This window comes from Coenobita brevimanus, chromosome 27, assembly GCF_032717465.1.
Source record: "Coenobita brevimanus isolate Jiangsu-jjx chromosome 27, ASM3271746v2, whole genome shotgun sequence".
In the NCBI taxonomy this organism is placed as follows: Eukaryota; Metazoa; Arthropoda; class Malacostraca; order Decapoda; family Coenobitidae; genus Coenobita; species Coenobita brevimanus.
The window spans coordinates 7,097,401-7,120,307 of NC_136980.1; the positions used below are offsets into that span (position 1 = coordinate 7,097,401).

The 22,907-nt window shown below is 43.1% G+C and overlaps 1 protein-coding gene across 4 annotated transcripts in view; it reads right to left on the reverse strand.

Annotated features, from left to right (window-relative positions):
- LOC145394558 (uncharacterized) overlaps nt 1–17,472 on the reverse strand; it is a 60,058-nt gene extending 42,586 nt beyond the window's left edge. For all 4 annotated transcript variants that reach the window (XM_080268400.1, XM_080268399.1, XM_080268397.1 and 1 more), the window contains exon 1: nt 17,239–17,472. In XM_080268400.1, coding sequence (XP_080124526.1) covers nt 17,239–17,403 — 165 coding nt within the window. In that variant the 5' untranslated portion in view covers nt 17,404–17,472. The remainder of the gene's footprint in view (nt 1–17,238) is intronic.
- Nucleotides 17,473–22,907: the final 5,435 nt, after the last annotated feature.

Below are 22,907 nucleotides of genomic sequence, written 5' to 3' on the forward strand. Positions count from 1 at the left end.
AGAATTTACGCTCCTCCCTTCACGGGATAGGGTTAAGGTGCTCCAATCAGATTGAGCCTGTGCAGATTTATATCCAAAGGGTGGTTGGGGTTTATCGCTCATGTAATGCCACTCAGGGATGAATGAGACTGGTCACTCTCATCTTAAATGGCAGGACCAACTTGCCTAATCCCGGGCTTCTCCACTAGTCATGGGGCAACATAGAATTGGATGATGGATGGATGGACTGATGTAAGAACTGAGTTTTTGTTGCATGATTGTGGTAGGTGGGGGCGCTCACCATCTACTCACTCGATGTAGTGCTGCTCTCAGGTGTCTGCCCTTTCCTCTCTTCCATCCTTCTTTCCTTCCATCCTCTTCTGTCTTTCCTTGTCCCTCTGCCTACGGGTGACTTTACACTCCCTCTTCTGTCTTTATTTCCTTCATTCTCCTTTTCCTTCTGCCTGTGGGTGACTCTACACTGAGTGACAAGCCAAATGGTTTCCTGTACACCAGGAAACCATTTACTATGCTGGGTGGTAACCATATAGCCAAATTTTGGCACCTGGTGGTTTAGTGGGTATTTATTGCGCTCCAGTCGGATTGAGCCGGTGAAGGTTTATATCCAAGGGATGGTTGGGGTTTATTGCTCATGTAATGCTACTCAGGGATGAGTGAGGCTGGTCACTCTCATCTTAAATGTCGAGACCAACTGCCTAGCCCCGGGCTCCTACGCTCCTCATGGGGCATTGTAGGATTGGATGATGGATGGATGGATGGAAAAACAAGATTATTTCTACCCCAATCAGAGATGTGAACCAAGTCAGACATTAGCTGTGCCAAAGCCTCAACCCTTGTTTGCATACCCGGTACTCTTCACAGGATTCAACAGCTCTCATTAACACCACATATATTTTTGGTATTTTCCACATTCCTTGTCTACCCACTTTGCCATATGCTTTTTTCAAATCCATGAAGGCAGCATACAACTTCTCTCCCTTCTCTAGAAACTTTTCCACTGAAGACCTAAAGATGAATATCTGAGCTACACAACCTCCTCCCTTCATAAAACTTCCCTGTTCTTCTCCAATTAATTTCTCTGCTACTTCCCTAACTCTGTCAATAAGAATCCTACCATATACTTTTCCTATTACACTCAGACGACAAATGGCCCTATGATTACCACACACTTCTTTTCCCTTTTTCCTTTGTACGAGGGGGAATATTTATGCCTGATTTCCAATCCTCCGGGACTCTACCTTCCTCCCAGGCCAATATGCACATCTTCCACATCGATTGTGCTACTACCTCCCCCCCCCCCCGTGCTTTAGCATTTCACCACACACTTCATTAATTCCTGAGGGTTTCCTCATTCTCACTTTCTTCATTGCTTTTACTACTCCCTCCTACTGATCTCTTCCTCCCTTCTTATCTCCCTCCTTTTCCCAGTCACTTGCACTTGCATTACTTTTATTCTCTATGTTTAACAATTCCTTCACCCCTCAATGGCCATGATTCGTATGTACCAAAAACTGGTTCCGGGATCATTTGTTTTCAAATTTTGAAAACTGATTTTCTTTTTCTTACCGATGTGAAGAGAATCATCTGGTGCACCTGACAATGTGCTTTTTAGTTTCCTAAACTCATCCCGTGATTTGCTGTGATTCGTGGAAAAATTTCTGAAATTACTATGCATGTGACAATAACATGTAAATCAATGGGCGATAACATGTGAGATGGACTGACTGCATGAGTGCTTGGGATGGTAAAGTAGGGCTGTGCAAACATATCACTGACTTTTGCTTCCCTCACATAAGTGTTCACAGCTTTTTATAGACTGCGCTAATTCAACAACCCACTGGCACCGTAGAGCGTAGTTTGAAACCTGTGGTTATTGAGGGGTTAGTATTCTCTCCATTTGCTCACTTTTTCTCTCTTCCCCATTTGCTCACTTCTTCTCTCTTCCCCAGCAGCAATCTGCTGCCATTTTTACCTTTCACACTCCTACCTTCTTTATCACCCTGTCCTACTCTCTTAACCTCCTTCCAGAAAATATTCTTAACCTGTGGAATGCGAGCCACAGCTCAGGCTGTGCTAACCTTCCACTGACTGTGCATCACCGCTAACTACTCCACCCCTACGCAAACTTATGCATGGCGCTAAGCAAACACAGAGATTTTTTTTTTTTTTTTTTTTCCCCCCCCACCAGATGATGGCCTAGATGTTTATCTTCAAGTTTAAAATAAACAAAAACTATTTTCCTTTTTTTTTCAGTTCACCACACCCGTGCAAACTAACGTATGGCGCTACGCAAAGACGGAGAGAGAGAGAGAGAGAGAGAGAGAGAGAGGATTTTTTTTTCTCACCAGATGATGCCCTGATGTTATTTTCAAGTCTATAATAAACAAAAACTTTTTATTTTTTTTTATTTTGTGCACACCACAGGGTGGGATGAAAAAAGGTAATTGTGCAATCCATGGGTTAAACTCCTTCCACTTTACACTGCAAATCCTTCCAAACTCTTCGTCCACCATCTTCTTACTAATTTTTTCACCTCTCTCCTCTTCTCTACATATAACTCTCTATTCTGTCTCTCAAGTTCCTCCATGCCACTGCTTCCCATCCACTCACTATATGCTGTCTTCTTTTGCACTGCAACTTGTCTCACCCTTTCATCCATGTTATTCCTCACACCTCCTTTCATCTTCTCTTCACTCCACACACCACCTCACATGTTGCACATATTTCTTCTGTGAATGCCTTGCATGCACCATCCATCTCCCCCATCTGCTCCAAAGCATATCTACCTAATTTTTCCTCCATTTCTCTCTTACAGTCTGCCTTTTTTCATGCTCCTGCAACCTTTCTATCCTCTTTGTAGGGACTGTTTCCTCCTGCACTTTTCCCCTTCTATTCATCCAGCAAATTTGTACCATGACTCTCACCACTACTAAGTGGTGGTCAGAGAGTTCACATCTCCAACCTCTGTATGCTCTTGCATCCAGCACATACTGTATCTTCTCATTCTCCCATCCACTCACACATAATTCAATCACTGATTTCCATTTCTCCAGTTCACCACCCACCCGTCTCATCACTCGCCACACATGCTTGTGGATCATTTTGGGCCTAAAGAGGGTATTGGCTATCACCAATCCTGTCCCCACACAAATGGTCACAAGAGCACTACCATTCCCATCACTTCTGCAGACACACCCCACCAACCAACTACTCCAAACACCTTCACACACCTTACTTTTCCATTCATATCTCCAATCAAAAACACTCTCTCACACCTCTCAAACTTTGCCATGCATGCTTCCACGTGTCCAGAACTCCCCTTTCATTCTGCTCGTACGGTCTTCTGTCAGTGCATGTACACACACAATCGCTCATGCTTGTATTCCTACTTTCAATCCTTCCGACATAATCTGTGAATCAATCAATCCAAACTTTCTTAAATTCTCCTTCACAACAATACATACAACCTCCTTTGCCCTCTCATTCTCACCTACTCCAACACATATACCCAATCCATACTCCCACTTTCTCACCTTTATTTAGTCTCAGTCAATCCACATATGTCCACTTTCCCATGCTCATGCACCTGGATAATCTCTCTCTCTTTCCCCTCATCATTTAAACCCCTCTCATTCCATGTTGACATCCTCAACATGTCCCTTGTCTGGTCCTTGATAGTCACCTGTAGGTCCATCTAGGTCCAAAGCATTTTACCTGTCTTTTTAGTTTGTTGTTTTATGGGAAGGGGCACTAATCCCCTGCCAACCCACCTCCTAACAAGTAGGGAACATGTATGGTTTTGTTATATGGTTACCAGCCAGCATATGAAATGATTCTCATGGCTTACAGGAAGTCATTAGGCTTGTCACTCCATGTACAACAGGGCGATTCAACTGGAAGCCCACGGGACAAATCTGGTCCTTGAGTCGTTTTTGTTTCGCCATTTGACCAACTCTGAAGAATGAAATACCAGTACACAAATAAACAAGAATAAAACAAGTTTTGCATTTTTCTTTTCTAGCTATCTATCTATTGCCAGATGCTTCAATCCTGTAAGAGGTGGCCACAAACAAATAGCCTCCATGTCACCCTGTCCAATGCCATTTCACCGCCCTGCTACCAGCTCGCTCCCCCCTTCTCTCATATACCGTACCTCTCCGCTTCATTCTTCCATCTCATCCTTGGCATCCCCCTCCCTCTCCCCCCCTTCACCTCACTAGCATACACTCTCCTCATTAGTCTCTCTCTCCATCCTCTCCACAAGGCTAAACCACTTCAGTGTATTTATCTCAACACTTTCTATCACATCCACACCCATGCCACAATGCTCCTTCATTTCCTCATTTGTCAGTCTGTCTCTCCACATACTGTAACTCCATATGCTCCTTTCAAATAACTCATTTCCACTGCTCTCACTCTTGACTTGTGTCCTTCCAGCAAGGTCCAAGCTTCACTTCCATACATTAGCGTTGGTACACTATCACAATACTGTACAGGCATACTCCAGTTTAACGATGCAATTGGTTAGGTAAAACTCAATTGTTAGTCAGGGTATCATATATTGGGGTATTTTTAACATGTAAAGCAATGTGGAACATTTACCAGCCTTGGATTCCCCCCAAACCAAGGCCAAAACCCACCCAAATGAGCCCCAAAACAAGATTAAAGCCAATCTAAATGCCCAAACAGCTGTCAAGGAAGCTAACCTAAGCCTAACACCTGTAAACAACTCATTAAAACCAAAAATAAAATCTGAAAATGTCAAATATAAGTCTGGAAAAAATCAAGGAGGAATTCAGATTAGAATGCAGAAATAGGTTTTTGGTGTTGGAAACGTTGGAAGAGGGGGAGAGAAGTGTAGATGAGATGTGGGAGGATGTGAACAAAGTTTTGCATGAGACTGCTGAATGTACGATTGGAAGGAGACATAGATTCAGGAGAAAAAAAATGGATATCAGAGGAAACGTGGGATATGATAAAAAAGAGAGGTGAGGCTAAATTGAGGAGTGAGATGCAATGCGTTGATGAACGAGAGATTGAATTAGCAAGAGCTGCGTACTGGAGTTTGAATTCAGAAGTAAGAAGGTTAGCTAGGAGAGATAAAAGAAGATGTGTGGATGAAAAGGTTGCAGAGACTGAAATCTTAATAAACAAAAATGATGGACAGAGTCAAAGAATAGCATATGAATCGATTAGAGAACTGAGTGGTAATGCAGGTAAACGCAAGGAAATACCAGTTAGAGACAGGGAAGGAAATTTATTGACCAAAGATGGAGATATTAAAAATAGATGGAAGGAGCATTTTGAGACAGTTCTTAATAGACCAATACCACCAGAAGAGGATATACCGTCTGCTCAGGAAGATTTAAATATAGAAACAGGAGAGTTGAGGCTTGCAGAAGTGGAGAAAGCAGTAAAACAGTTAAAGAATAATACGGCACCAGGGGAGGATGGTTTATTTCCGGAAATGTTTAAAGTGGAGGGGGATAGATTAATAATGATCTTGACCAAGCTATTCAATAAGATATGGGTGACGGGGTTACTACCATCAGTTTGGAAGAATGGTGTAATTGTTAAAGTTCCGAAGAAGGGAGACCTGAGTGAATGTGGTAATTGGAGGGGAATCTCTTTGTCACCGATAGCTTTGAAAGTTTTCAGTAGAGTGTTGTTAAATAGGTTGGAGCCGGTGGTTGAGGGTATTCTGAGGGATGAACAAGCTGGTTTTAGAAAGGGACGTGGTTGCAATGATCAGATCTTTATAGTTAGGCATTTGATGCAGCAAGTTAATGAAATGAGAGTACCGTTAAGTCTTTGTTTTGTTGATTTTGAAAAGGCTTTTGATAGTGTTTCGAGAGAGACTATGGGGAAGATCATGAGACATTATGGAATACCGGAGAAGTTTGTGAGGGTCATTATGAACATGCATGAGGACACATTTTGTAAAGTGATGGTTGATGGTTGTCTGAGTGATTCGTTTGAAGTCAAGTCCGGAGTAATTCAAGGTGATGTTCTATCGCCTTTACTATTTATATTGGTCATTGATTACATTATGAAACGCGTTGGAACAGAAACCGGTGCAGGTATACTTTGGGGAGAGAACAGGAAACTTTTGGATTTAGATTATGCAGATGATATAGTTTTGATTTGTGATGGGCCAGAAGAGATGCAGAGAGTGTTGGACTGTTTGGTGAGTGAAGGTCGCAAGGTGGGTTTGGTTATTAATTGTGGAAAAACTGAAATAATCAATATGAATATGGAAAATGCGCAGGAATGTGTAACTGGAGGTATGGTTGTAAAGCAAGTTGATAGGTTTAAATATTTAGGTACTTATTTAGCCAAGGATGGTTCTTTGAACTTTGAATTCGAGGAAAGGTTAAAGAAGGCTAATCAGGCAATGGGAATGCTTAAAAATATTTGGAATAATAAAAATTTTTCTGTGCATACAAAAATCAAACTTTATAAGGTAATGGTTAGGAGTATCTTAATTTATGGACACGAGTCTTGGTACAGCACAGTGACTATGGAAAATAAATTTTTGGTGTTTGAAAACAAAGCACTTAGAAGAATATTAGGAGTTAAGTGGTGGGAAAGGATACCAAATAGTAGAATTAGAGAAATAACGGGAGTGCAGCCGGTCGATGAATATGTTAGGTTCTCACGATGGAAGTGGCTAGGACATGTGTATAGGAGACAGGGAATAGTACGAGGTACACCAGGGTGGGTGGCACTTGGTAGGAGAGGTAGAGGAAGGCCAAAAGAGACGTGGGTGAGGACAATGAGACGGGAAGCTGGAGATGAGTGTTGGGGAGATCTTGAGGAGTTAGCACTAGATAGGATGTGGTGGTGTGAGTTCATCGAGGCCCTATGGATCCCCGAGGGTGCCACAGGAAATGATTGAGTTAACTGTACCCCAAAATGACAATGTTCACCCTAGCTATGGCTAAAATACATTAATCTAAGTCTAAAATCAATCTAAACACACAATTTTAGACAATCATCAAAATCGGCAAAAAAATCAAAACCCATAGTTAAATTGAGGTCTAGCGATCATTAGGTGGGGTATGGTGGTATTTCTACTCCCATCGTTAAGCCAGGGTATCATATCTAGGGGTATCGTATATCGAGGTATTACTGTACTGTCATGCAGTGACTTTTTTATTCCATCTTCACTTCCCTGTTCCTTTCATGCAGTGACTTTTTTACTTCCAACCTCACTTCCCTGTTCCTTTCATGCAGTGACTTTTTTTTTACTTCCATCCTCACTTCCCTGTTTCTTATCACTGCTTTCAAAGAAACAGCAACCTTTCTTCCCTGCTGTACCCTTTCAAGCACTTCAACTTCTAAACTTCCATCCTTCCTCATCACCCAAGCTCTTAAACGCACTCACATTTTCCATTTCTTCCTCATCCAGCCTCACTGCCATTCAGTGGCTTCATTTCTCTCGAAGACCATCACTTTACTCTTCCCTACATTCATCTTTAGATACCGTTTCTCACACTCTCCCAAACTCATTCACCAAGCCTCGCAGTTCCCCTTCATCCTCAGTTAACAACACTGTATCATCTGCAAACAACAGTAAAGGGAGTTTCCAACACTGCACTCCCTCATTAGGGTCACTCCAACATCCACTGCCCTACCTTGTACCTCTTTTATAACCCCATCCACATACAGACTGACCAACCATAGGGGCATTACACATCCCTGTTTATATCCTACATTCCATCCATCCATCCATCCATCACTCAATCCTACGCTGCCCCATGAGGAGCATAGGAGCCCGGAGCTAGCCAAGTTGGCCCTGACATTAAAGATGAGAGTGACCAGCCTCACTCATCCCTGAGCAATAAACTCCAACCACCCCTTGGATATAAACCTACACAGGCTCAATCCCATTGGAGCACTTTAATTACCCACTAAACCACCAGGCACCATAATTTGGTTATATGGTTACCACCCAGCCTAGTAAATAGTTTCTTGGTGTACAGGAAACCATTTGGCTTGTCAATCAGTTTAGAGTTACCCATAGGCAGAAGGAAGAGGAAGGATTGAGGGAACATTCAAACTGAAAAATTCACTCAGTTCACCATCCACACACACTGCTGCCTTAGCCTCCTCATACATACTCTTCACGGCATTCAACAACTTCCCATTTACTCCATATGTTCTTAATACTTTCCACACTCCTTGTCTATCCACCCTGTCATATGCTTTCTCCAAATCAATGAAGGCCACGCACAACGTCCTTCCCTTCTCTAGAAACTTTTCCACTAAAGACCTAAGAATGAATGTGTAAATTACACAACCTCGTCCCTTCCTAATACCTCCCTGTTCTTCTCTAACTAATTCTTCTGTAAGTTCCCTAACACTGTCAATAAGTATCCCACCATATACTTTTCCTGAAACACTAAGAAGACAAATGCCCCTTTGATTACCACACACTTCTTTTTCCCTTTTCCTTTGTACAGAGGAATAATTGTACCTGACTTCCAATCCTCCAGGACTCTACCTTCCTCCCTGGCCAATCTGCACATTTTCCAAATCTATTCTACTAAGATCTCTCCCTCATCAGGGCTCTTGCTAACTGCCGATGGTTGCGAGCCATGTGGCTCCTAAGGTTTCAGATTTACGAGCTAAATAAATTTTTAGTAGCCAAACTGATTACGAGCCGAAAATTTATGAGCAATAAATATATTTATTTATTTACACATTGTGATGATTAGAATCATATAATGATACAACAAGGAAAGACTTAATAATCGATCACATCGTGCTTTTTTGTTCATTTAAGTGAGATTTACTTATTTCTGTTGTTTACTGGGTTTTGAAGTGGATGTATTTTTTCCTAGCCAAAAGGCGACTTGCATGTAAAATCTGTTCGCCGAAGGGACAAAATACTCGCATTTGCATGCTGTGGCTCACCAAACAAAGCCCTGCCCATGCTTCAGCATTTCGCCACACACTCCATCAATTCATGGGGCTTTCCCCATTTTGACTTTTATTACTTCCACTATTTCCATCCTACTGATTTCTTCCTATCTTCTCACCTCCCTTCTTCTCCCAGCCATTCCCCAGCCACTTGTACTTGCATTACTTTCATTCTCTATACTCAACAATTCCTTAGAATGTTCTCTCCATCTGCTCACTATTTCTCCCTTCTCCACTAGCAATGTACTATTTTAATCTTTCACTCCCCGACTTACTTCTTTACCATCCTGTCTAGCTCTCTTTACCCTTTTCCAGAATATTTTCTTACATTCCCTCCACTTTACACTCAAATTCCTTCCAAATTTCTCATCCACTCTCTTCTTACTGTCTCTTACTAATCTTTTCACCTCTCTCTTCCTCTCTACATATACAGTAATTCTCTCTTCCGTCTCTCAACTTCCTCCACGTCCGTTTCTCACCTACTCACTATATGCTTTCTTCTTTTATGCCACTGCCTGTCTCACCTCTTGATTCCACTATGCTGTTCCTTGCACCCCCTTTCATCTTCTCTTCACCCCACACACCACCTCACATGCTGCACAGATTTCTTCTGCGAATATCTTGCACACACATTCCACGTCCCCCATCTGCTCCAAATTCTATTTACCCAATCGCTCCTCCACTCCTCTCTTATATTCTGCCTTTTTTCCATCCTCTTGCAATCTTTCTATCCTCCTTGTATGGACTATTTCCTCCTCTCCTTCTATTTATCCACTGCACTTGAACCTTGACTTTCACCATCATCATGTGGTGGTCAGAAAGTCCACTCCCCCAACCTCTGTATGCTCTAGCATCCACTACACATCTCATTCTATCATCCACACACACATAATTAATCATTACCTTCCATTCATTCAGTTCACCATCCATCCTTCTCATCACTCGCAACATATACCTGTGGATAATTTTGTGCCTAAAGAGGGTACTGGCTATCACCAACCCCCTCCTTGCACAAATGTCCACTACAGCACTGCCATTCTCATCCACTTCTGCAGGCACACCCCTCTCTCCAATTACTCCATCCACCTCCAGATCATCATCACTACCAAAACTAGAATCACCCAGCTGGCCACAGACACTATCTATCTATCTATAGCCCGACGCCCTAATCCCGCAAAGGGTGGCTGCAGACAAAACGCCTCCAAGTCGCTCTGTCACTCACCATTTGACTACCCTCCCCCAACTCACTCCCCCCTCCCTCATATACCTCTCAACTCCATCCCTCCACCTCATCCTCGGTCTACCCCTCCCTCCACCTCATCTACATACACCCTCTTGGTCAGTCTTTCATTCTCCATTCTCTTCACATGTCCAAACCACCTCAGTGCATTTCTCCTAATCTTCTCAACCACATCCACATCCACCCCACAACGTTCCTTCACTTCTTCATTCGTCAACCTGTCCCTCCATGTCACTCCACATGCTCCTCTCAAGTAACTCATTTCCACTGCCCTCACTCTTAACTTGTTCCCCTCTTGCAAGGTCCACGCCTCGCTTCCATACGTCAGGGTAGGGATCACAATACTATCATGCAGTGACTTCTTAACTTCCATACTCACCTCCCTATTTCTCATAACTGCTTTCAGCATACCAACAACCTTCCTTCCCTGCTGTACCCTTTCACGCACTTCATCCCCCAAAGTTCCATCCTTACTCATCACACTACCCAAGTACTTGAATGCACTCACATTCTCCATATCCTCACCATCCCACCTCACTGCACACTCTGTGACTTCATTCCTCTCAAACACCATAACTTTACTTTTGTTTACATTAACTTTCAGATTACTCCTCCTACACACTGTCCCAAATTCATTCACCAAACCTTGCAACTCCCATTCATCTTCATTCAACAATACTGTATCATCAGCAAACAGCAACACAGGAATCTTGCAAATCTCACCCTCATTCATTAGAGCCACCCCCACATCCACTGGCCTACCTTGCACCTCCTTTACAACCCCATCCATGTATATATTAAACAGCCATGGAGACATCACACAACCCTGTTTCAGTCCCACATTGAGATTAAAGAACTCACTCAGTTCACCATCCACTCACACCGTAGCCCTAGCTCCCTCGTACATACTCTTCACAGCACTCAACAATTTCCCCTCCACTCCATATATTCTTAATACCTTCCACATACCATGCCTATCTATTCTGTCATAAGCTTTCTCCAAGTCCATGAAGGCAGCATACACTTTCCTTCCCTTCTTTAGATACTTCTCCACTAAACATCTTAGAACAAATATCTGATCTACATGCCCTTTTCCCTTCCTAAATCTCCCTTGTTCTTCTCCAACTAGCTCCTCTGTCATATGCCTAACCCTATCAATGAGTATTCTACCATATATTTTATCAGTCACACTAAGAAGGCAAATACCCCTATGGTTACCACATACTTCTCTCTCCCCTTTTCCTTTGTATAAACGAACAATTATACCTGATTTCCAGTCCTCTGGAACCCTTCCCTCTTCCCAAGCCAATATACACAACTTCCATATCCACTCCACAACAATCTCACCCCCATACTTAAGCATTTCACCACAGACTCCGTCAATTCCTGGGGCCTTTCCCAACTTAATCTTCTTCATCGCTTCCACTACTTCTGCCCTACTGATCTCTTCCTCCCTCCTCTCATCTCCTCTTCTCCCAGCCATTCCCCAACCACTTATACTCACACTGCTCTCACTCTCTGCATTCAACAAATCCTCAAAGTGCTCCTTCCATCTCCTCAATTTCTCTCTCTTCTCCACCAACAATCTATTATTCCAATCTTTCACTCCCCTGCTATTTCCCCTTTCACACTGCCTTACTTTCTTTACCTTCTTCCAAAACAATTTCTTACTCTCCCTCCATTTCACACTCAGATTCCTCCCAAACTCTTCATCCACTTTCTTCTTACTCTCCTTCACCTGTCTCTTAACCTCCCTTCTCCTGCTCACATATACCTCTCTCTTCTCTCTCTCATCTTCTCCCCTACCTCTACTCGCTAACCATTCACTATATGCCTTCTTTTGTTCCACAGCTCTTTTCACCTCATCATTCCACCATGCTGCCCCTTGCATCTCCTCCTCACTCCACAAACCGCCTCACATGCTGCGCCAATCTCTTCCATGAATATCTTACATAGGTCTTCCACCCCTTCCAATCTGCTCTAGCTCATACCTTCCCAATCTTTCTTCCACTATGCTCTTATACTCTGTCATTTTCTCACTATCTTGCAATTTCTCCACTCTTCTCACAGGAGCTGCTTCCTCCTGTCTTCCCACAGACACACATATGCTAATTATGCTTGGGTTTCTAACCTCACTGAAATGCATTACAGGTACAACACTCTACAGACCATACATAAAAGGGCCCTACAAATATTCACAGGCTGCTCAGCTACTACACCCACAGACCACCTAGCTACATTAAGAAACCTATCTATCTATCTATCTATTGCCAGACGCCTCAATCCCGTTCGGGGTGGGCACAAACAAATCGCCTCCACATCGCCCTGTCCCCCGCCATTTCACTGCCCTGCTCCCAACTCACATCCCCCTCTCTCATATACCTCTCCACCCCATCCCTCCATCTCATCCTCGGCCTCCCCCTCCCTCTCCCCCCATCCACCTCACTCACATACACTCTCTTCATCAGTCTTTCACCCTCCATCCTCTCCACATGGCCAAACCACCTCAGTGTATTCCTCCTAACGCTTCCTATCACATCCACATTCACACCACAATGCTCCTTTATATTCTCATTTGTCAGCCTGTCTCTCCATGTGACTCCACAGGCTCCTCTTAAATAACTCATTTCCACTGCTCTCACTCTTGACTTGTGTCCTTCCAGCAACGTCCAAGCTTCACTTCCATACGTTAGAGTTGGTATCACAATACTGTCATATAGTAATTTTTTCACTTCCACTGTCACTTCCCTGTTTCTTATCACTGCTTTCAAGGAACCAGCAACCTTTCTTCCCTGCTGCGTCCTTTCAAACACTTCACCCTCCAAACCTCCATCCTTACTCATCACACTACCCAAGTACTTAAACGTACTCACATTTTCCAATTCCTCACTATCCAACCTTGCTGTACATTCACTGACTTCACCTCTCCCAAAGACCATCACTTTACTCTTCCCTACATTCACCTTTAGATTCCGTTTCTTACACACTCTCTCAAACTCATCCACCAAGCCTTGCAGCTCCCCTTCGTCTTCACTCAACAACACAGTATCATCTGCAAACAACAGTACAGGGAGTTTCCAAACACTACCCTCTCTCACCAGGGCCACTCCAACATCCACTACCCTACCTTGTACCTCTTTTATTACCCCATCCATTTACAGATTGAACAACCATGGAGACATGACACATCCCTGTTTCAACCCAACCTTCAAAGAGGAAAATTCACTCAGTTCACCATCCACACGCACTGCAGCCTTAGCACCATCATACATACTCTTCACAGTATTCAACAACTTCCCATCTATTCCACATATTCTTAATACTTCCACAATCCTTGTCTATCCACCCTGTCATATGCTTTCTCCAAATCCATGAAAGCCGCATACAACTTCTTTCCCTTCTCTAGAAACTTTTCCACTAAAGATCTAAGAATGAATATCTGATCTACACAACCTCTTCCCTTCCTAAAACCTCCCTGTTCTTCTCCAACTAATTCTTCTGTTATTTCCCTAACTCTGTCAATAAGTATCCTACCATACACTTTTCGTATTATACTAAGAAAACATATGCCCCTATGATTACCACACACTTCTTTTTCCCCTTTTCCTTTGTACAAGGGAATAAATATACCTGACTTCCAATCCTCCGGGACTCTACCTTCCTCCCAGGCCAATCTGTACATCTTCCACATCCATTCTACTACTATCTCTCCCCCATGTTTCAACATTTCACCACACACTCCATCAATTTCTGGGGCTTTCCCCAATTTAACTTTCTTCATTGCTTCCACAACTTCTATCCTACTGATTTCTTCCTGTCTCCTCACCTCCCTCCTTCTCCCAGCCATTCCCCAGCCACTTATACTCGCATCACTTCCATCCTCTACGTTCAACAATTCCTTAAAGTGTTCTCTCCATCTGCTCACTCCACTAGTCCCATCCATCCATTGCCAGACGCCACAATCCCTTACGGGGTGGCCAATTGACTCTGAGTTAGTTGTTTTACGGGGAGGGGCACTAACCCTCCACCAACCCACTTGTTGACACGTAGGGAGCACGTATGGTTTGGTTATATGGTTACCACCCAGCGTTGTAAATGGTTTCCTGGCTTCCAGGAAACCATTTGGCTTGTCACTCAATGTAAAGCCACCTGTAATGGAAAGAGTAATAAAAAGTGACAGGAAAGATGGGAGAAATAGGAAGAGTCGAGTCTCCCTTCTCCACTAGTCCCATCCATCCATTGCCAGACGCCACAATCCCGTACGGGGTGGCCAATTGACTCTGAGTTAGTTGTTTTACGGGGAGGGGCACTAACCCTCCCCCAACCCACTTGTTGACACGTAGAGTAATCTACCATTTTTATCTTTCACTCCCCTGCTAACTTCACTTCCACCCTGTCTTACTCTCTTCACCTCTTTCCAGAACATTTTCTTACAGTCCCTCCTCTTTACACTCAAATTCCTTTCAAATTCCTCATCCACTCTCTTCTTGCTCTCTCTTACTAATCTTTTTATCTCTCTCTTTCTTTCTACATATAACTCTCTCTTCCGCCTCTCAACTTCTTCCACGCCCCTATTTCTCATCCATTCATTGTATGCTTTCTTCTTTTGTGCCACAACCTGTCTCACCTCTTCATTCCACCATGCTGTTCCTTGCACCCCCCTCTGTCTTCTCTTCATCCCACACACCACATCACATGCTGCACATACTTCTGTGAATATCCTGCACACACCTTCCACGTCCCCCATCTGCTCCAATTCATATTTGCCCAATTGTTTCTCCACTTCTCTCTTATATTCTGCCTTTTTCTCATCCTCTTGTAACCTTTCCACTCTCCTTGCAAAGAAACCAAAGTCCTCAAAGTCAAGGATCATCTAGACATGAAAGGCACACAGATTTTTCCTGAAGCCTCCACAAACCCACACCATCCACTACACTACATGGCAGCACATCCACACACACCGAGGGACATCAAAAAAACACCCAGCACACAATATCAATCACAAATACTGTCACCTCTACCCCCTCAAACCAGCTTCCAGAAGGAAGTCCATGCTCAAATTACCTGCTGCTCCATTCAGTTGTTCAAAGACAACACACAGCTGCATGAACAGCCTCCTGGTATCCACCCTTCTGAATCCTACCTCCCTCATGAGGACAGGGTCCACCTGGCCAGGCTGGGATGTAAGCATCACCCAGCCCTCAAGTTATCAGAGAAGAGTGGATGACTTATTCGCTGATGCCAGTTCAAGATGGAACACAGCACCACATACTGTTAAGCACACTATGGAAGACTACATTGCACACAATCGCCTGAGCCAACAACACTACATACACGCCTTGAGAGCTCTGTTGGAAAGCCAGGTCTCAGCCGTGGCCTTCCTTAGGAACTTGGGGCTGTTCAGCCAGACTGGCTTGGGAACAACTACTACTGTTAATCCATCCACCTTCACATTCCCTACCTTTCCATTCACATCTCCAATCAAAATCACTCTCTCATTCCTTTCAAACTTTTCCACGCATGTTTCCACATTGGTCTAGAACTCCTTTCACTCTACTTGCACGATCTTGTGTTGGCGCATACACATACACACACACACACACTCGCCCACATTTGTAGTCCAACTTCCATTCTTACCCAAACAATCCTTGAGCCGACATATCCATACTCTCTTACACTCTCCTTCCATCTCTTGTACATTACAAACTCCATCTTTTGCCCTCTCATTCTCACCTACTCCCACACATATACCCATCCATACTCCCATTCTCTCACAGTCTCACCTATCCATTTAGTCTCGGTTATTCCACATACATCCACTTCTGCATCCACAAGCACCTGGACAATTTCTCTTTCACCTCACCTTTTGCACCCTTTACGTTCCATTTCACAATCCGTACCACGTCCTTTGTTTGGTCCTTAGTCATCACTTGTTGGTCATTCCTGGTCTGAGGCTTCTTGTTCATGTTTTTAATTACAGTAGTTGTTTTCCTGGGATGGGCATTAACCCATGGCCATTGTTTATGAATTTAGCGGAAAACATAAATGTAAATAATATCCTATATGAATTTCTTGTTTCTTCTTGTGTATGTGTTTAAACAGAGGGAAAAAATACAAGTAAAATAATGTATGGCTCTTTTGTTAATCTGAGTTTCACAATTCTGACCTACTTCTAGAGTAGTTGAATAGCCCTGATGTAGAGTCACCCTGGCATACACCAACCAGTACATTCAATGAGTGAGTGGATGATGGGTGTCCCCATCCACACACACACACAAATCCATGCATCCATCATCCACTCCTATGTTGCCCCAAGAGGAGCATAAGAGCCCACAGCTAGGCAAGTTGGTCCTGACATCTACGATGAAAGTGACCAGCCTCACTCATCCCTGAGTGGCATTACGTCAGTAATAAACCCCAACCACCCCTTGGATGTAAAACAGAACAGGCTCAATCCGATTGCAGCGCCATAATTACTCACTAAACCACCAGGTCCCATAATTTGGTTATATGGTTACCATCCAGTGTTGTAAATGGTTTCCTGGTGTACAGGAAACCATTTGGCTTGTTGCTCAGTGTAGAGTCACCCATAGGCAGAAGGAAGAGGAAAGAATGAAGGAAAGAAAGATGGGAGTGTAAAGTCACCCAGCGGAAGAAAATGGAGGAAAGAATTTTTATGCTTGAACTACAGTTTCACTGAAGATCATTCAATGGCAACAATAATACATCATCGTACTGAAGAGACTAAGTGAGAATTCCACACCTTTTCTGTTAGTTTTCCTCACATGTTGAAGGACACTTGTCTCCCAATTAACAACATAAAACTGTCATCGCCGTCGTAGTTACTGGGACTTACATTAAACTACAGATGCTTAAATCAACTCAAAATGAAATTTTGCTCTTAATGACCTGCGTCCAAACGCTTTTCATCCAAATTTCCCTCCTAATTTGAAGGATTTCGTCTGGCACTTCTTGAAAAAGTAAAATACACATCGTCATCATTGTCAGAGAACTTACACCAAACTATAGATGCTTCAATTATCCCCAGATGGAATTATGCCCTCTATGCCCACCTCGAAGTTGCCATCGGCGTCAGGTTGGGCTTTATCCTCCTGTGGTGGCGGTGGAGTGTCCACTCCTCCCTCGTCATCTGTCGTCTCCTCAGTTTCGCGCTCTGCACCCACGTCCTCTTTTGCCGGAGTCTCCTGCCCGTTCTCCCGCTTGTTTTTGTTACGCATTTTGTCTCGTGGAGGCTGTAATAAGCTCGTCAAGGATCACCACAGTCGGAATGGGACGCTGTTCATGTGCGCGGCGTAAACAACTCGGCGTCTCTGCAGTGTTGCCAGGTACGCTTCACCTTCCCGCCACATATCAAGCCCAAATATAGCCCAGTAGTTTCCAGCAAGCACACCTCATTGGAATGTATTTTTGTCCTCTATGTTTTCTGTGGTCCTTCTTACAATTAAGTTCACAGTATGCAACAAAAGCTCATATCCCAGTCTCAACCTCCCACCCTGTGTCTAGTTAAATATACAGCCCCATACTTTTAAAAACAAGCTTTTTTCATATAAGTTCCTAGTAAATTCAACATCTACCTCTGAAGTTCCCAGTCATTGCAGTTTCTGTCTTAATAAAACTCTAACTCTCTCTCTCTCTCTCTCTCTCTCTCTCTCTCTCTCTCTCTCTCTCTCTCAAGAAGGTGTGTGGCAAGACCCTTCGCCTTTTGTTGCATATGTGCTCTGTATACCTTTACAACAATAAATACCCGTATTTCAATCAACCAATCTCTTTCTCTCATATATATATATATATATATATATATATATATATATATATATATATATATATATATATATATATATATAGCTTTATAGGCAGAAACTGAAATTACTGGGAACTTTTGGTCTGTTACTTGTACAGAATGTCACGTGTTTCAGTGCACCAACTTACTTCAAACAATTTTCCTTTTTCATTTGTTCCTTTCTTTATTTATTTTTTTAAATTTTGCCTGACAACGATCTTTCTAACTTCTTTCAACTCATTTGATGGCCTAGTATGGTTAGAGTGGAAGGTTAATTTAATTAGTGGCCAAGGAGACTCATTCTTAACTCGTCTATCTATCTATCTATCTATCTATCTATTGCCAGACGCCTCAATCCCGTTTGGGGTGGCCACAAACAAATCGCCTCCAAGTCGCCCTGTCCCCCGCCATTTCACTGTCCTGCTCCCAACTCACATTCCCCTCTCTCATATACCTCTCCACCCCATCCCTCCATCTCATCCTCGGCCTCCCCCTCGCTCTTCCTCCCTCCACCTTACTCACATACACTCTCTTCGTCAGTCTTTCACCCTCCATCCTCTCCACATGGCCAAACCATCTCAGTGTGTTCCTCATAACGCTTCCTATCACATCCACATCAACACCACAACGCTCCTTTATATCCTCATTCGTCAGCCTGTCTCTTCATGTGACTCCACAGGCTCCTCTTAAATAACTCATTTCCACTGCTCTCACTCTTGACTTGTGTCCTTCCAACAACGTCCAAGCTTCACTTCCGTACGTTAGAGTTGGTATCACAATACTGTCATGTAGTAACTTTTTCACTTCCATGCTCACTTCCCTGTTTCTTATCACTGCTTTCAAAGAACCAGCAACCTTTCTTCCCTGCTGTACCCTTTCAAGCACTTCACCCTCCAAACCTCCATCCTTACTCATCACACTACCCAAGTACTTAAACGTACTCACATTTTCCAATTCCTCACCATCTAACCTCGCTGTCCATTCACTGACTTCACCTCTCTCAAAGACCATCACTTTACTCTTCCCTACGTTCACCTTTAGATTCCGTTTCTTACACACTCTCTCAAACTCATCCACCAAGCCTTGCAGCTCCCCTTCGTCTTCACTCAACAACACAGTATCATCTGCAAACAACAGTACAGGGAGTTTCCAAACACTATCCTCTCTCACCAGGGCCACTCCAACATCCACTACCCTACCTTGTACCTCTTTTATTACCCCATCCATGTACAGATTGAACAACCATGAAGACATGACACATCCCTGTTTCAAACCAACTTTCAAAGAGAAAAATTCACTTAGTTCACCATCCACACGCACTGCAGCCTTCGCACCATCGTATATACTCTTCACAGCATTCAACAACTTCCCATCTACTCCATATATTCTTAACACTTTCCACAATCCTTGTCTATCCACCCTGTCATATGCTTTCTCCAAATCCATGAAAGCCGCATACAACTTCTTTCCCTTCTCTAGAAACTTTTCCACTAAAGATCTAAGAATGAATATCTGATCTACACGTACAACCTCTTCCCTTCCTAAAGCCTCCCTTTTCTTCTCCAACTAATTTCTCTATTCTTTCTCTAACTCTGTCAATAAGTATCCTACCATACACTTTTCCTATTATACTAAGAAGACAAATGCCCCTATGATTACCACACACTTCTTTTTCCCCTTTTCCTTTGTACAAGGGAATAATTATACCTGACTTCTAATCCTCCGGGACTCTACCTTCCTCGCAGGCCAATCTGCACATCTTCCACATCCATTCTACTACTATCTCTCCCCCATGCTTCAGCATTTCACCACACACTCCATCAATTCCTGGGGCTTTCCCCAATTTAACTTTCTTCATTGCTTCCACAACTTCTATCCTACTGATTTCTTCCTGTCTTCTCACCTCCCTCCTTCTCCCAGCCATTCCCCAGCCACTTATACTCGCATTACTTCCATCCTCTACGTTCAACAATTCCTTAAAGTGTTCTCTCCATCTGCTCACTTTTTCTCCCTTCTTTACTAGTAATCTACCATTTTTATCTTTCACTCCCCTGCTAACTTCACTTCCACCCTGTCTTACTCTTTTCACCTCTCTCCAGAACATTTTCTTACAGTCCCTCCACTTTACACTCAAATTCCTTCCAAATTCCTCATCCACTCTCTTCTTACTCTCTCTGCTAATCTTTTCACCTCTCTCTTTCTTTCTACATATAACTCTCTCTTCCGCCTCTCAACTTCTTCCACGCCCCTATTTCTCATCCATTCTTTGTATGCTTTCTTCTTTTGTGCCACAGCCTGTTTCACCTCTTCAGTCCACCACGCTGTTCCTTGCACCCCCCTCCGTCTTCTCTTCCTTCCACACACCACATCACATGCTGCACATATTTCTTCTGTAAATATGCTACACACACCTTCCACGTCTCCCATCTGCTCCAATTCATATTTGCCCAATCGTTCCTCCACTTCTCTCTTATACTCTGCCTTTTTCTCATCCTCTTGTAACCTTTCCACTCTCCTTGCAACTACTCCTTCCTCTCGTCTTTCCCTTCTTCTATTCCTCCATCTTACTTGAATTCTAATTCTGGTCACCACCAAGTAGTGGTCAGAAAGTCCATTCCCCCAACCTCTATACACTCTTGCATCCTTTACAGATCTTCGCATCCTTTCATCCATTCACACATAATCAATCATTGCCTTAATTCCTTTCATTCAGTTCACCACCCACCCTTCTCATCACTCGCCATGTATACCTGTGGATCATTTTATGCCTGAAGAGGGTATTGGCTATCACCAACCCCTTCCCAGCACAAATGTCCACTAACGCACTCCCATTCTCATCTATCTCAGCAGGCACACCCCACTCACCAACTATTACATCCACCTTCACATTCCCAACTTTACCATTCATATCACCAATCAAAAACACTCTCTTATTCCTTCCAAACTTTTCCATGCACATTTCTACATTTGTCCAGAACTCTTCTCTCACTCTTTTAGCACGATCTTGTGTTGGTGCATACACACACACAATCGCCCACATTTGTATTCCAACTCGTAAGTCATCGAATTTCACGCAACCACCACGCACTCTATAATATTATTCATATTGTGAAAATGGATCAGGTCGATCAGATGAAAACGAACTGGCTGTAGTAGGCTACTGTAAATTTAGGAAACATAGGTAGCAACTAATGTAACTTTGATATGCGTTATTTTCTGTAAATGTGTTAGCAAGTGCATAGAAAATGCAAAATATAGGCAAAACGAGGACACATTGCGGAAGGAATCACAAGCTATAATCCTCCGTATCATATTTTCGTCTGGCCGCAGTTTCTCACTTCCTTCATTCATGTATTCCTCTTCGCTCTGTAGTCTGTACAGTACATCCACGGTCTTTCTCTCCCTTTCCCAGTTCTTCCTATTATCCAACTCAACAGTATTTTGACTTATGTCCTCGTATTGCCTGTATTTTGCTTTTTCTATATCTCTTGTAACAAATTTACAGAAAATAATGAGTACTGAAGCTACATTACTTGCTACCTATGGTTTTCCCAGTTTATGGTAGCCTACGTTTGTTTTCATCTGACGGAACTGAGCCACTTTCACAACATAAATACTGTACTAAGTCGTGGCTGCGTGAAATTCGATGAGTTACGAGGTAAAAATTATTCTCCTTGGTTACTAGTCAAATCAAACCTCCAGTCTGACTACACTAGGCCATCAACTGAGCTTAAAGGAGTTACGTATCTTTGTCAGTTAAAGAAAAAAAAAGGAAAAAAAAGAAAACGGAAAAACTGTACGTAATAAACTGATAAACTGGAACACATGTGACATATCCCGGACAGGCTACAGATCATCTTAACTCCCTCATGACTGGGAAAACTCTAGTGGGACCTATTCTATCCCAGCTACACGAAACGATTTTATTAAGCTCAGTCGGTCATAGGAGCCAGGATGTTAAATTGAAGGGTTTTATCTCTACAACTCGTACTTTTGTCTCTTCTCCCCCAATCCCGTATCTGTAACAATTTACAAGGCCCTTCCGTTCCATCCTCTTAATTCCCCTCGCCTTCACCATCGCACATGCTTACACTCTCCTATATCCTTCATTCTCCACTATTCAGAACCCATCCCCATCTCCCACTTCACCTCACTCACATACAATCACCTATATACAGTATACAATATCTACCTATCTATCTATCTATCTATCTATTGCCAGATGCCTTAATCCCGTGAGGGGTGGCCACAAACAAATCGCGTCCATGTCGCCCTGTCCCCCGCCATTTCACTGCCCTGCTCCCAGCTCATATACCTCTCCACTCCATCCCTCCATCTCATCCTTGGCCTCCCCCTCCCTCTCCTCCCCTCCACCTCACTCACATACACTCTCCTCGTTAGTCTCTCACTCTCTATCCTCTCCACATGGCCAAACCACCTCAGTGTATTCCTCCTAACGCTTCCTATCACATCCACATCCACACCACAACGCTCCTTCACTTCCTCACTTGTCAATCTGTCTCTCCACGTGACTCCACATGCTCCTCTCAAATAACTTGTTTCCACAGCTCTTACTCTTGACTTCTGTCCCTCCAGTGAGGTCCAAGCTTCACTTCCATACGTCAGAGTTGGTGTCACAATACTGTCATGTAGCAACTTTTTCACTTCCATGCTCACTTCCCTGTTTCTTATCACTGCTTTCAAGGAACCAGCAACCTTTCTTTCTTGTTGTACCCATTCAAGCACTTCACCCTCTAAACTTCCATCCTCACTCATCACACTACCCTAGTACTTAAGCGCACTCACATTTTCCATTTCCTCCTCATCCTGTTGTGGAGTATATATATATATATATATATATATATATATATATATATATATATATATATATATATATATATATATATATATATAGATTCCACAACAGCTTGGCCCATATTT